The sequence below is a fragment of the Vigna radiata genome, unplaced genomic scaffold, assembly GCF_000741045.1.
Source record: "Vigna radiata var. radiata cultivar VC1973A unplaced genomic scaffold, Vradiata_ver6 scaffold_279, whole genome shotgun sequence".
Lineage (NCBI taxonomy): Eukaryota > Viridiplantae > Streptophyta > Magnoliopsida > Fabales > Fabaceae > Vigna > Vigna radiata.
Genome location: NW_014543804.1, coordinates 97,091 through 112,358, shown reverse-complemented (window position 1 = coordinate 112,358; position 15,268 = coordinate 97,091). Strand labels below are relative to the sequence as shown.

General features: G+C 34.8%; 1 protein-coding gene across 1 annotated transcript; it reads left to right on the top strand.

Annotated features, from left to right (window-relative positions):
- The first annotated feature begins 6,187 nt into the window (after positions 1–6,187).
- Positions 6,188–10,222, top strand: LOC106754804 (auxin response factor 22). The gene is made up of 4 exons (XM_014636873.2): positions 6,188–7,183; positions 7,325–8,447; positions 8,735–9,663; positions 9,754–10,222. The coding sequence occupies exons 2-4, from the start codon at positions 7,332–7,334 to the stop codon at positions 9,821–9,823; spliced, it is 2,115 nt and encodes a 704-aa protein (XP_014492359.1). The 5' UTR covers positions 6,188–7,183; positions 7,325–7,331; the 3' UTR covers positions 9,824–10,222.
- The last annotated feature ends 5,046 nt before the right edge of the window (positions 10,223–15,268 follow it).

The following is a 15,268-nucleotide window of genomic DNA, read 5'->3' as shown; positions in this document are numbered from 1 at the left end:
ATAATTAACCAACCAAGATGTATAATTCAACATAATTAATCAGCCAAGATATAACTACTGTGAATTATAGTGAGAAGTACTTTTGTGAATTCATTCCTAATTTCAATCTAGCCAAAACATTTCTTTGCGAAGTCGTCCTATATTTGTCAACACATAATAACTACTACATAATCTATTTTTCAAATAAGAGTAAAATAGTTGTCAATAACAATATAAAAATAATCAAGTAGAAAACCACCACCAACAACGTAATTTGTCTAAAAATTATATTAGTTTATATTAAAGAAATTTCTTAGGTACTATATATTAGTTTATGAAGTATAATTTGAGTTTATGTTGATTACTATTTTATTTCATTAGTTTATATGAATATTTTTTTTAACTTATGCTTGTTGAATTTACATTTTAGATTTACAATACTTTGATTGTTAGAATGAAAGTAGGCAATACAGATATAATTTTACACAAGGATTTTGGAAAAAAAAAATCAATATTATAATTCTTTGTGAATGTAACTTTACTAATAAATTTCTTTATTAGTTTGTAAATATAGTAGGAAGATACCTACCAGTATATGTGCATATTATCTATATGATATGTATGATTTAATTTAAGACACGAATTTATATTTCAAATGTTTTAATTACTAATTAAATATTTAAAACTTAAAATTCACCGGTGCATAGTCATATATATATATATATATATATATATATATATATATATATATATATATATATATATATATATATATATATATATATATATCACTAGGGCAAAAACACTATTTAATGTCATCCAGTAGACGTTGGTTTGTTGGTAACCCGACGTATATGAGTGGACGGTGGCATTATTGTAAATAGCTTGATAAATTAGACGTCGAATTTAAGGTAAGGCGACATCTATGATATTGTAGACGTCCCCACTGCCGCAAACCGACGTCTAATGGCCTGAGGTAGGTGATAAGACAATCCATTAACGTCGGTGTTAACGGGGTCGACGTCTACTGGGCTGCAATTAATGCTCTTCACCTAATTTCCAGGGCGCTTAGACGTCACGTAGTCAAAGGGCGACGTCTAAGGCCTGTCTGGAAGGCGGGAAGATAAAAAGTTCTTCAATTTAGATGTCGGTGTAGAGGGGAAGTGACGTCTATGTGCCTGTAATTAATTATGTTCACCAAACTCGAGGGCCCTAGACGTCGGCTAGAGGGGCATCGGCGTCTACGTTACTATAGACGTCGGCGCCCCAACACTACTGTCGTGAACATCCCTGACAGGAAATCAAACGTCAATAGGTTCAGCTTCTAGACGTCGGCTCCACGAGAACCCGACATCTAATGGATATTCAAAAAGTCAGTTTAAATGTTAACTTGGACGTCATATTAGTGGGATAACCGACGTCTAGGTGACTATAGACGTCGGTTTTTGGAGCAACTGACGACCCATTTCATTTTAAATAAACCGCAAACTCTTCGCGACATTCAGTTTCTGATATCGTCTTCCTCTTCTCTTTTTTCTCTTGCGGCACCTCTTCTTTTTCTCGTTTGCGACACCTCTTCTTTTTCTCTCTTGCGGTATTCCGTTGTTGTTTCTGATATCTTTATCGTCTGCCTCCTCTCCTTTTTCTCTCTTGCGGCATCCCAAGTGTGTGGTTTCTTTTTATGCTTACCGTTTAAATTTTGTTTAGTCTTTCATCAATTATCTTTTGATTCAACTGATTAAAATTTGTTTTCTTTGTGTTGTGTTTAAGTGCAATTTTGTTCCTTTATTAGGGTAACGTCGTAACACATTCTCCATTTGCTAGCTGCCTCCCACAAAAAGCAGTGTCTAGTGAATTTCTTTTGATCATTTCAATCCAAAAACGACCCTGGGTCGTTGCCTAGTTATCGTTTCACCGTGATTTTTTCCTCTTGGGGATGAAAATGGAACTAAGTAACAACCCAAGTTCGGTTTTGGGTTGAAAAGATCCATAAGAAATTCAAAAGATGCAACCTTTTTTTTTGGGAAACTAGCAAAAGGAGATTGTGGTACTAGGCTATCCAAAGACGGGAACAAAATTGCACTAAAACACAATCACTGGATTAAACGTCAGTTAATGTATAGACTGGCGTCTATAGTACCCTTTAGACGTCGGTTATTGCTCAGACTGACGTCTATATAATGACTTTAGATGTCCAGTTAGTCCTACACCCAACGTCCAGTTAGTCCTACACCCGACGTCCAGGTAATCCTAGACGTAGGTTATATTCATGTCCGACGTTCCATTGACATCATCGGAAATGACGTTGGTTCCTTTGTAGACGTTAAAAATCCAAAATAACCGACGTTAATCAACGTTTTTGCACTAGTGTGTATATATATATATATATATATATATATATATATATATTTGATTTGTAAAATGTTTTGAGTTCTAAAATTATTATATATGTGTGGCGAAAGAAAAATCGTGTAATTGGATTTTAAAAACTTAAATTCATTATTCATAAACTTTAATATTAGTTTTGTTGAACTGTTTACGCGTCGAGGTTGCAAGTAAAAACATAGACAGTAATTTAATAAAAGAAACAATGCAAGAGACATACCGGGACAGTTTAATGAAATAGTGGTCACACTCCAGGCATGCCAAGGAAAACACACATATATATATATATATATATATATATATATATATATATATATATATATATATATTAATGGAAAATATTATTTTCTTAGAATTAGTGAATAAAATTCTAACCATGGTTCTTAAAATCAAATTAACCTTTTGAGGACCGGAAAAAAATTTATGAAAATGAATCCATCTAGAAAATTCACTTGAAATATTTGTAGAGTGTGAATAAATATTATCATATTTTTGTGAAAAATAAATTTGAATTTGAATTCTTAGTATTAATTATATTAAAAGATAAAAATAAAAATAATGATATATTTACGTTGAAGAAAACACATCATAATTATGAGGTAAGACAGTTGTGGCAGATTGAGGAGGACTGAATGCACAACACCTCCAAAAGCAGAAAAAAAGAAAAAGAAAAAAAATGAGGAAATTGTTTTGCATGGGTGAGGAGAAGACACATCCGCAAAGAAGATATAAAAAAAAAAAAAAAAAAAAAAAAGTGTTAACATCGAGCGTGAGACAAGTGATGAAGGGTGTATTTAGTGTTGGTGGGCTGGGTGCCTGTAATTGGTGTCGCGAGTTTCCATCGGAAGAGGAACGACAACTTCCTACATTTGACGTCTGCTCCATGTGTTTTCAATGTTCCTCTTCAATGATCCCACACATATCTATTTATCTATCTATCCATCTATATGGTGCACATACTTTTATCACCTAACTAATCTCTTCTTCTTCTCTCTTCCCCACCACCACCACCTCCTTACCAAGCTTCTTTTCTGTCTTTATTTTCTTTTCTTTTTTTGGTGGTTACCATGTCTCTTTCTTCCCTATTATTATCATCTTATTATACTTCTTCTTCTTCCTCTTTGCTTTTTCACCAACTATTCCTCTTCCTTTCTCCTTCGTTTCATCAAATCTTAAATATTAAATCTCCACTCCCAATAAACAACCTATTCTTTTAACTAATTACTCAATTTTCCAATTCATATTTTTTATTTATAAAAAAAAATTCATACAAACATTATTTTCAGTTCGTTTCATTAGGTAAAATAAAAATAACATAATAACTTAATAATACAGCAAATTTTATTATAACAAAAAAATTATATTTATTTATATATTATAAATTTATCTTATTTTTAATTAATAAAAAATTATAACAAATCAAGAATAATTTAAATATATAATTTTCTTTTAAATATAAAGACAAAAGTGGTGAAAGAAATCTGAAAAATTTAAAAGAAAATATAAATTACACGGGTATGGGCATAAAAAGAGCCTCTTCTCTTTCTCTTTATTATGCAATCTGGCCTAAAAAAGAGGGAAAAATTAGTGCCGCCACATTTGGCAGTTTTGCTAGTTTTTAACCTAAAGAGGTACATTTGGACCATCCTATTCTACAATTAATACTATATATCCCACCTATAGTGTGCCGTAAATTATTATTCGCATATGCTTTGCTTCTTTTTCGGTTTAATTTTGAAATCAATTTCCAGAAATAAAACAGATCCAAGAAAACAAATCAGTGATGCTCTGCCTTTACCCTTTAACCAGGTTGGGTAAGTAGGTTGCTCCAACAATACAATTTCACTTAAATTGCAACTATACAACTTTTCAAAATACCAATATTACGTCCACTTTAACCTATACTATTTACATTTCGACTTTCTTCAAGTTACGATCATGTTTCTGGGGGAAAACTATTTTCAAGAACCCCCATTTCAATTTCAATTTCTTCACTACTATTTTCTCTCCCAATTCAATTTCAATTTCTTAATATAATTCCCATTTATACACACATGTAGAGATTAGAGTTAATAATGTAGTTACCAAATCACAAAGCAACTAAGTCTTAAAAGATTAGTTCTAAAACATTTAAATTTTACGGCTAATTAATACCGTCATTTAAATGATATCAAATGTGGTAAATGTAGGGGTTATTTTACATTATAAAATACTAAACATTTTCACCATTTTTAAAATTTTAAAATATGTAACAGTTTTTTTTTTTTTTTTAAAAAAAAGCAACTCATAAGTTATTAACTAGTAATATTTCTTTTATGGGTTAAATCGTGAGTTCAATTTTTAAAACACAAATGTGTCTAAAACCATATCTACCGAGAAGACAGTAAAAAGTGGGGTCATACTCGAGTCTTGACTACGTTGGCTTCAAAGACCATGGAACCGCGGACCCACCATTAAACTTCACAAAAAATATAATGTTTGGTACGATACTACCTGAATTTTAAATACACTTAATCATACGTGAATTAATATCATATTTTTTTTATATCGGATAAGTATTGCATGTTTATTATACGATGTTATCTTCTGTTTTCAAAATGTTACATCTTAGTTAGAGATTTAGTAAATAATCAATTCATTTAACACAGATAAATTAGGTGGGTAATTTAAATAATTTTGGCCAAAACACACATTCACATGCTTTGAATTATGGTAATGTGCATCCAAATAAACCATGTTTGTGTGTGCTAAAACTCCTTTTTGTAAGCTAAGCTATGAAGAAAATGTTAAAAACTAAACCGTGGGGTTGAATCTATTACCTATGGCACAGTCCCACACCCACATAAACTAACCACTTCCTTCGACCAAAAATAAAACCTCAACTTTATCAGGGATCATTTCTGTCACCATTTTAATTCATATACAATCACTTTCATTTCATTATCATTCTTTTATAAACCATTTTGTTTTCTTCTCTATAGACTTTTCCAAATATTATATTTTTGTAAAAGTGCTTACTTTATGAGTATGAACGCATAATACTTTTCTTGAAAAAAATTAAACCAATCTGTTAGATAAATTGACGAAGTATTGTTTTTATTTTTAATAATTTGATCAATCGATATTCTTCTCCTCTATTATTAGTTGGTTACATTGATGAATAAAAAATAAAATAGTTTACGCAATAAATAAATTTATGCTTTCGATAAGATAAACCCATTTTTGTTCTTACTTTTGTTTTTACTTTTTTCTGTCAGCTTATGATCCACGATGCATAAAATGATTAAGGTAGCGTTTAGATAACTTTTGCATGTTAGTAGACAAAGAAAGAAGCAAGCCCATATTAATCATATTAAAATAATGACGGAAAATTTTGGTGTTTAATTTTGCTTTACTATAAAAGCAAAACATGTTATTATTTTTTAAAAAACTAGAATAATAATAATAATATTATGAGTTTGTTCACTAGATTTTAGAAAAATCTATCAGCTAAAAATGTGCATATATTGTTTTTAAAACAGCGATACAACTCAGCTTCCTTTAACATGTCTTTGTTGTTTTGCTGGCTTCTGAAGATAAGGGTTTACTTTTTCAGATCCGACGAAAAAGGAGAAAACAAATTTGATTTACGAGGATCTGGCTAAAAGAAAATTTATAGTGTGATGATTAATTCTAAATATCTTTAGATTATGAATTAATTAGAAAACATTTTGAATATAAAGGTTAAAAATGTAACAGTGAATAATGTTTTTCTGAAAGGGAAAATAGGAAACAGTTGCAGAGACAGAGAGAGAGAGAGAGAGAGAGAGAGAGATAGGATTATTATTACTAAGGGAGTCCAACAAACAGCAGGGAAGGAGCAGAGTCTGATATTTGTTGCTAAAGAAAAGGGGTTTTTGTTTATTTATTGATTTATTAATTAGTTAATTAATTAATATTTAATTTAGTGTTAGTTTGTTTGGTGTGTTGTGTCATGGTGCGTGTGTGGTTTTGGAGTCTTGCAGTGCATTGCATCATCCATAGCCCAAAAAACAAAAGCCTTCTCTGCTCTGCAAAGAGTGTGGGTCTGTTCCTCCCCTTTTATCTGTGCATCCATGTCGGCCACACACTTCGTGGCTTTCCAATATTTGAACCCCAAAGATTCGCTTTTGTGAATTCCGTTTTTTTTTCTTCTCTTCCTTTTCCCGGGTCTTTGTTGCCTCAGAATTTCCTGCTTCAATTTTGGAGATCTTCCTGCAGAGATTCTTGTGCGGGCAGTTATAGATTTTTCTCTTTTCCTTTCTTTCTTCTATCCTCTTGCCCTTTTTATTATCTTCCTTTTACCACCCTCAGAGACAAGACAGCGACTCAGACTGTTCCGTTTCGTTCTGTTGTGTTCTGTCCTAGATCTTGAACAACTCTCCTCTGCAACATCTTCATGTTTCTGCAATGATCCACTTATAAACTTATCACCCTATATCTATCTTTCTCTTCCAACTTCACGCCTTTCTTCATACCTTCAACTTCTTCCTTCAGATTTCTAATTCTCTATAACACGCCACTCTTTCTTCCATGGAAGCCACCCTTTGACCCCTTCAGTTCTCCATGACATTTGGTTTTTCTTTTTTTAATTTATTCTGTCAAACTTGTCGAGACAGAGCTATTTATTGACAACAATTTAGAGGTATTTGAATTGGTCAGTCAGCAAAATTGGGACTCGAAATCAGAAACTGTGGGCGACTGGGATTCTCTTTCTCAGTGGAAATAAAATTTGCAACTACCACTCTGAGTTTTCTCAGAATTACTGTGAACAGGAGTGATCATATATATGCTTTTTAAGGTAAGAAATAGACTCATAAAAATGCAACCGAGGTGATGTTTGAATTCAGAAATGAACTCTTTTTTTTTTTTTTTTATCTGTATCCTCTTACGATTTTTTGTGATAAAAAGGAACTCAATTTGGGAAAATTTACACTTGCAGTGAGTTGATGAGAGAGATGATTACATTCATGGACTCGAAAGAGAAATCGAAGGAGGCGGAGAGGTGTTTGGATCCTCAGCTATGGCATGCGTGTGCAGGTGGCATGGTGCAGATGCCAGCAGTGAACACCAAGGTCTATTACTTCCCTCAGGGACATGCTGAACATGCATGCGGACCGGTTAACTTCAGGACCTGCCCCAAGGTTCGGCCTTTGGTTCCATGCAGAGTGGCTGCCATCAAGTACATGGCTGATCCTGACACCGACGAAGTGTATGCAAAACTCAGGCTTGCTCCTTTGAGCGTCAACGATGCTGATTATGACCGAGATGTTGTTGGACCTGAAACTCAGGAAAAGCCTGCTTCATTTGCTAAAACCTTGACCCAATCTGATGCCAACAATGGTGGGGGGTTTTCTGTTCCGAGGTACTGTGCTGAGACAATTTTCCCGAGACTAGATTACTCGGCTGATCCTCCTGTTCAGAACATCCTTGCCAAGGATGTTCACGGGGAAACATGGAAATTCAGACACATCTACAGGGGCACGCCGAGGCGGCATCTGTTGACGACTGGATGGAGTACTTTTGTGAATCACAAGAAGCTTGTTGCAGGAGACTCGATTGTCTTTTTGAGGGCAGAAAACGGGGATCTCTGTGTCGGGATTCGGCGAGCGAAGAAGGGAATTGGCGGGGGACTTGAGGGCTCCTCTGGCTGGAACCCTTCGGGAGGAAGCTGTCCTATGCCCTATGGTGGATTTTCACCTTTTCTGAGGGAGGATGACAACAGAATCCTGAGAAATGGTAACAGCAATGGGTTGAACCCAAGTGTGAGTATGACGGGCAGGGGAAAGGTGAGACCAGAAGCTGTTGTTGAAGCTGCAAATCTCGCGGCCAATAAGCAACCATTTGAGGTTGTTTACTACCCTCGGGCAAGTACTCCTGAATTTTGTGTGAAGGCTCCACTGGTAGAAGCAGCACTGCAGATTAGGTGGTGCTCTGGTATAAGGTTCAAGATGGCCTTCGAAACTGAGGACTCCTCACGGATAAGTTGGTTCATGGGAACCATATCGTCAGTTCAGGTTGCCGATCCCCTTAACTGGCCTAACTCACCTTGGAGACTTCTCCAGGTAACATCATACGTGAATATGAAGAATTATAATGCTGCTGATTTATTACTTCAATTTCTGCAATATGCTCAGCTTCTAAGGCAATTTGGTCACAGTCAATGGAATCATACATACATGCAAAGTTAATTTATGTTGGCACCAATGCATTCAGAAGATTAGAATTTAGAAACAATTATAGTGCATCATGTTGGTTGTACATTCACATAAGATTGTGTCTTGTTTTGTAACTAGTTGCATTTGTGTGTTGTGTGTGAACTCTGACTAATTAGGTGAAGTTATATGTGTAGGTGACATGGGATGAACCGGATTTACTTCAAAACGTGAGAAGGGTAAGTCCATGGCTGGTTGAGTTGGTGTCAAACATGCCAGCCATTCATCTTTCTCCATTCTCACCACCAAGGAAGAAATTGAGATTGCCTCAACACCCAGATTTCCCCCTTGAAGGGCAGATTCCTTTGCCGACATTTTCAGGAAATCTTCTTGGTCCCAGCAACACCAATCAGTTTGGTTGTCTACCCGAAAGTACTCCTGCTGGCATGCAGGGAGCCAGGCATGGTCACTATGGTCTTCCCATATCGGATCTCCACTTCAGCAAACTACATTCCGGTCTATTTCCTGCTGGTTTCCCGCCTATTGATAACGCTGCTACACCAATGAGAATCTCTAATAACCAGCCATTGCAAAAGCCCAGCATCAGTGAGAACGTCTCTTGCTTATTGTCTATGGCAAATTCTACTCCATCTTCAAAGAAAACGGAGGAGGGGAAGACACCCCAGCTCGTGCTTTTCGGCCAGAGAATTCTCACCGAGCAGCAGATATCTCTCAGCAGTTCCGTTGACACATTCTCCCCAGTTCTTACCAAAAATTGTTGCTCTGATGGACATGCAGAGAAAGTGCCTAATATTTCTGATTGTTCTGGATCGGCTCTTCATCAGCAGCAAGGCCAACAGGAACAACGTTCCTCTTGTGAGAGGTTTCAGTGGTACAAAGATAACCCCCAAGAAACTGAGGCCGGTCTAGAGACTGGTCATTGCAAAGTTTTCATGGAGTCAGAAGATGTAGGCAGGACTATGGACCTCTCGTTGCTTCGGTCCTATGATGAACTCTACAGAAGGCTGGCAGACATGTTTGGCATAGAAAAATCTGAGATGTTAAGTCAGGTGCTCTATCGCGATTCTAATGGAGCTGTCAAACACATTGGTGATGAACCATTGAGGTAAGAACAATCACAATTATTGCCATATTGAATTGGAAAATGTAGTTCATTCTAGAGTCTTACATGTTTTTCTCTTTCATTTTGTTGCAGTGACTTCATAAAATCAGCCAGGAGGTTGACTATTCTAACGGATTCTGGCAGCAACAATGTAGGAGTGTAGTGTGGCAAAATAAATCATTCTTTCAATTGTACAGACGGTTCATGAAGTCCTCTATTTCCCATTTTCTGACCCTTTACCCCTTTCCTGCTGCTGCAATGGAAGGAGCCACTCATCTAATTTTTTAATATCAAACTCGCCAACCCCCCCACATAAATGTTTTCATCTCAAAGGAGATGCTTGGATTTTGAGTTTTTGGAATTTTGATTGCAATGATCACACCTCGTGTTTTTCTCTTATTTTTGTTTCACTTTATATTTCTCTCTTCAAATTTTGGTGGTGGAAAAGGGTGGAATGACAGAGAGAGAAGTTAGAGATTATAAAAATATATTGATTTGGTTTGGTTTGTTTTGTATGCAGTAAAAAACCAGTATTCAAATGAAACATTCTTGCTTTCATGTATTCACCTGTTCAGAGATTGTACCTTTCTCTTCTTGCCGCGCCCTTAGAAACTATTTACCATTACAACTTAATCTAGCATTAAATGCAACACCAGGGCTGAAAAATGTATGTACCATCATCACTTTTAAAGACATAACTGATACCAAACAAAATTGCTAACTGCGTCTGTACGATTTCTCGTGTGAAAAACGCGTTAAAAGTCGAAATTTGGTTTGAGCCTGAAACTAACAGTTGTGGTCTGAGTAGTTCTAGTTTGGTCGTGGAAAACTGTGGCTTTGCATGACATTAGCAATGAGAAGGAGGTAGAAAAATGTGAACAAGTTTCCAATCTAGAGACACATCATGTTTGTGGAAGCAGCGTTGATGTTCCCGATTAAAGTTTTCTTGCTTGACCCGGAAAATGGAAGGGTAGAATGAGAAGCAAATAAAAATAGAAAAGAAAAACAAGATTAATGAAGTTGGTTGGAAGTCTAATCACGGGATAGAAACATAGGTGGAGTTGACTTAATCAGCACTTGGGAAAAAACAGGTGTAGAAAGATTAGGAGGCATGATTTGAAGTAGTAAAAAAGTGCCACATGGAATACAATGGCATGAAACAAGAAGGAAGAAATGAGGAAGATGGAACTTTGATGAGGCAAATATAAAAATGAAAAATTCAACGAAACATAGGTCCCATGCTGATGGCGGAAAGTGTGGGATAATTAATAGTACAATTAATTGATGTTATTATATGTAATAAGTAAAGGGTTATTGGGATTGCAAAAACATGGTTGTCAAAGAGAAAGTCAATAATGTGCTAGATTGGGAGCGTGACACCCATAAAATATTTGTTAGCGAAAAACAAGATTATGGTAATAAGAAAGAACGAAAGAGGTGTGGAAAGCAGAGAAGGACACATTCCTGTTTGACTCCCCAGAGAAAAATAAAAAGAATATATTATTAAAATTATCTTATATATTTTATGTATAACAAGCGGGCGCACGTGAGAAGGTGGGGCAGGGGTGACATGGTAAAGTAAAGGTAGGGGAAAAGTAATAATGGGTTCACGTGTGGGTGACGCCATCAACGGTGGGTTTACGCATGTGTTGCGGCGTGTTGGCGACCGGGCTGTTTTGCTGTTGCGTCCACCTCAGTGTTTTTTTTTTTTTTTATTATTATTATTTTTTTTTACACATTTTGACTACTGTACTCAGATAAATCTTATGGTACTGTTTGTAATTATCTATGAAGTGTAATTAATGGATAATTGTTCACAATTTTTTTCAGGATCAAAATTTTATATAGATACCGATATCCGTCATTGTAGATGAATAAACCAGTTTGCTGTTTAGCTTGAAAATTCAATCTTGGGAGAATGAATTCCTAACGTTAAATAGTGGTTTTCTTTTGAAATTCCGTTTTTGAATAATAAATTACATTTTTTCTTTTACAAAAAAATCACTAAAAATGGGAGAAAGAATATGAAAAAAAAATCGAAATTAAAAATAATAGTAAAATATTGGACATAATTTTTATTTGAATCGTGTAATTTAATTTAGAATATAAACTAGATATTACTATTTTAATGAATGGTATAAAAATTTAATAGAGAGATATAAAGGTATAACTTGCAATATTATTATTATTATTATTATTATTATTATTATTAGTTATTGTTATTTTATTACTATTATTATTATTATTATTATTATTATTATTATAATTGTTATTATTATTATTATTATTTTATTTTGTGAGAACTTAAAAAATAGGGTGTTAAAGTAGATAGATGTATTAAAATAATGAGATTGAGTATTTTATCCTAAAATAATCTTATAATATAAATAGAATTTTATAAAACTCATGATAACGGTTGAAATTACCGTTATTTGTGATTCAATTTTGATATTAAATACATTTTTTTTTACTTAGAAAGTTGTTTGAACTCATATTTTTACTTTAATTTTGTGAATAAAAGAGTTGAGGTTATGTTTTACGAATTTATCACTAAATTTCCTTAATTTTGTAGGTTATTGGTATGATTTGAAAGAGGAACAGATAAAGCATCAAAGAAGGAAGCAAGAAGTCATGCAGGATGCCTGATTGCCTTTTAAGAGCCCTTAGCACAAGATGTCAAACATCATCGCTTGGGCGCCCCACCAAGGGCGCTGAGTGCTAGCTTTCTTCGTTGTTCCATGTCTGGGCGCCCTTTGAGGGGCCCTGAGCGCCACTCCTCTCACATGGGCGTCTGCTTGCCCTAACTTGGGGCGTTGAGCGCCAGCGTGTTGGGCTTGTGTTAAGTCTCTGACAAGTGTACTAGATTGTTATCAAGTAATATAAAATGGGTAAGTCCAAGTATCGTTTCCCAAAGGACTCTTAGGCCTTACTTTTCATGTAAACCAATCGCATAAGACTTGAGAAGAAATTAATTTTGGGTTTTTAATGCAAAAACAAAAGTAAACATGCAACTGCAATGAATCAATTGGCTAAAGAAACTATGAATGAATGGAGTTGTTGGGGTTTACAATTTCATTTTATCCACCCTCTTATATATACTTTTCTTATCTAATTCGCTTATTTATCATATTGTCATGCAAACTTTCTTGGTCTACCCTTAACCCAATTCCTTAGCGAAAAGAGCTTATTATTAATTACCGGCTTGCTATCCGTAGCCTCCCCAAGCAATTAATAATGCATGATAAACAGAAGCAAAATACAATTGATCCTCCTACCCCTATTCCTAGGCGGTATTAGCATAACCAAGGAACTCCCCCCAGTTCATGACATTATTGTACGTTCCCGTATCAATAAAGACAAACAACATTTACCAAATGAGTTAAATGATAAAAGCATTAAGCAAAGGTAAGGAACCCAACAATTGATAAAGATAAGCATATGTAAGCATATAAAGAAGATAAGAATTTTGATATAAGAGAGTTTCAAAAGATTACATTGTTCCCCAACAACCTAGGGTTTAGTTCATCATTATCATGGTGAAACTAAATGAAATACAATGAAAGAATGGAAAAAATAATCCTAAACTTCGTAGATTGGAGCTTAAGCATCCAAGGAACCTCCTCCAAGGTGTGTGGAATAGCTCTGGACGTTTCTCTCTGCCAAAAGATTACATTTTGATTCGCATTGGGGCTATATATAAGCCAAAAAGATAACATAAAGATTACAGAATCTAAGCTAATAAACACAGACAACCACCCAGGCGCCTAAGTAAACCACTCAGCGGTCAGTTTTACCGTTGAGCGGTTTGCCCTTGATCGCTTTGGACGCTCAGCGGTTCACTTGATCCTTCTTTTCATCCTTTTTCTTCCTCTTTCACGGGTCTAAGTCCACCTTACTTTACTTCCATCTTCAATTCACCTTAAAACCCTGCAAAACAATGTAAAAACAAGCATAATATCTCTAAAACCAATTTTTGACTCTCTCATGACTCAACTAAGTGTTTTACTTGATTTTAAGCTCATTCTAAGTCATAAAGGGTGTGTTTTGATATTAAATTTAAGTATGGAAATAACGGTTTTTAGACCATTATCACAATCCCAAACTTAGAACTTTGCTTGTCCTCAAGCTAACAAGACAAAACTTGGCTTTCCATTTCTTCATCAAATAGTTCAACACTTTTTCAAAATCCCTTTTTCTCCTAACAAGTTATTATACCATTAAGATTTTCAGTGGAATCCTATAAAGATGCATGCATGATTTCAATCCAATTCAGTTCACACAATCAATTCTTTCCCAACAGATGTTTTGTTCATGAATGATCAATCCACTAAGCATAGATGTAAACATGGATTTCAACAATTCTCACCAAGAAAGTGTTTCACTCAATCTCTCAAGTGTTTTAGGAGGTCACTCTACTCTCTACTGTTCACATGTCACATAAAACAATATTTCCATTCATCTAAAACAATCAAAATCCTCACATGTAAATGTCATCACAAGGACTTTTTCAAGGCTTGTAATGAGGCTGGGCTATCAAGAAAAATTGGTTTTTCTGGAATACAAAATCCTTGAGTTAAGAGAGTTTTAAATCATCATTCAAAGTTCAAGAACACTCTCATTTTAACCAATCTCACTCATTCCCAACTTCTTCCCTTTTTTCATGTATCTTCACATTGAGCTCACTTTACATGCTCTTTCTTTTCTTTCTCATGCACTTTTCTTTTTCAACTTTTGAACTCAATGCTTTTTCTTTTTTTCTTTTGCCTTTCAACTTTCCCCATACAACCCCAAACTTTAACCTTTTCAACACATACAATTATTCTCAACCTAACTCAAGGTAAATCAATTCAAACAAGGGTTTTCATACTGTTTAAGGCTAAGGTTCAAAAAGGGTATATCATTTAAAACACTTTGGGTAAAAATTTGGCTAAGTAAGGGCTTTCAAGCATGGCCTTGATCATATGACATAAACATGCAATTCAATCAATTATCAAAACTAAGGCAATATCATTCATGATTCCCTGTGAATAGTGCATACATCAATGAAAACTCTGGAGCTCAATACCTCACACAACATGCTTTCTCACTTCTCATTCATGTATCATGCTTAGCATCACAATCACAATCATAAACCACTTACACATCTGTTCACATAGTTAGTGAACCATTCACCTGGATATCAGCATACACACATTCTCAATCATCATCCACAATCAATCATCATTAGTGAATAACTCATCATACAATATAAAATCAAACCATCATCAGAATCAGTGTACAAGCCAAGCATAGACACAAAGATAAAATTCAACCTATTCTACAAATTCAAAGTACAAAAGAAAAAGAAAATAAAACCTAGGTTGCTGTTAAGTCCCTGGCAAGTGTACCAGATCCTTATCAAGTAATATAAACGGGTAAGTCTGAGTGTCGTTTTCCCAAAGGACTCTTAGGCCTTAACTTTCATGTAACCTAATCGCGTAAGACTTGAGAAAAGAATAATATTGGTGGTTATATGCAAAGAACAAAAAATAAACATGCAATGCAATTGATTCAATTGGTTTTGAGAACTATGGATGAATGGTGTTGTTGGGGTTTACAATTTCATCTT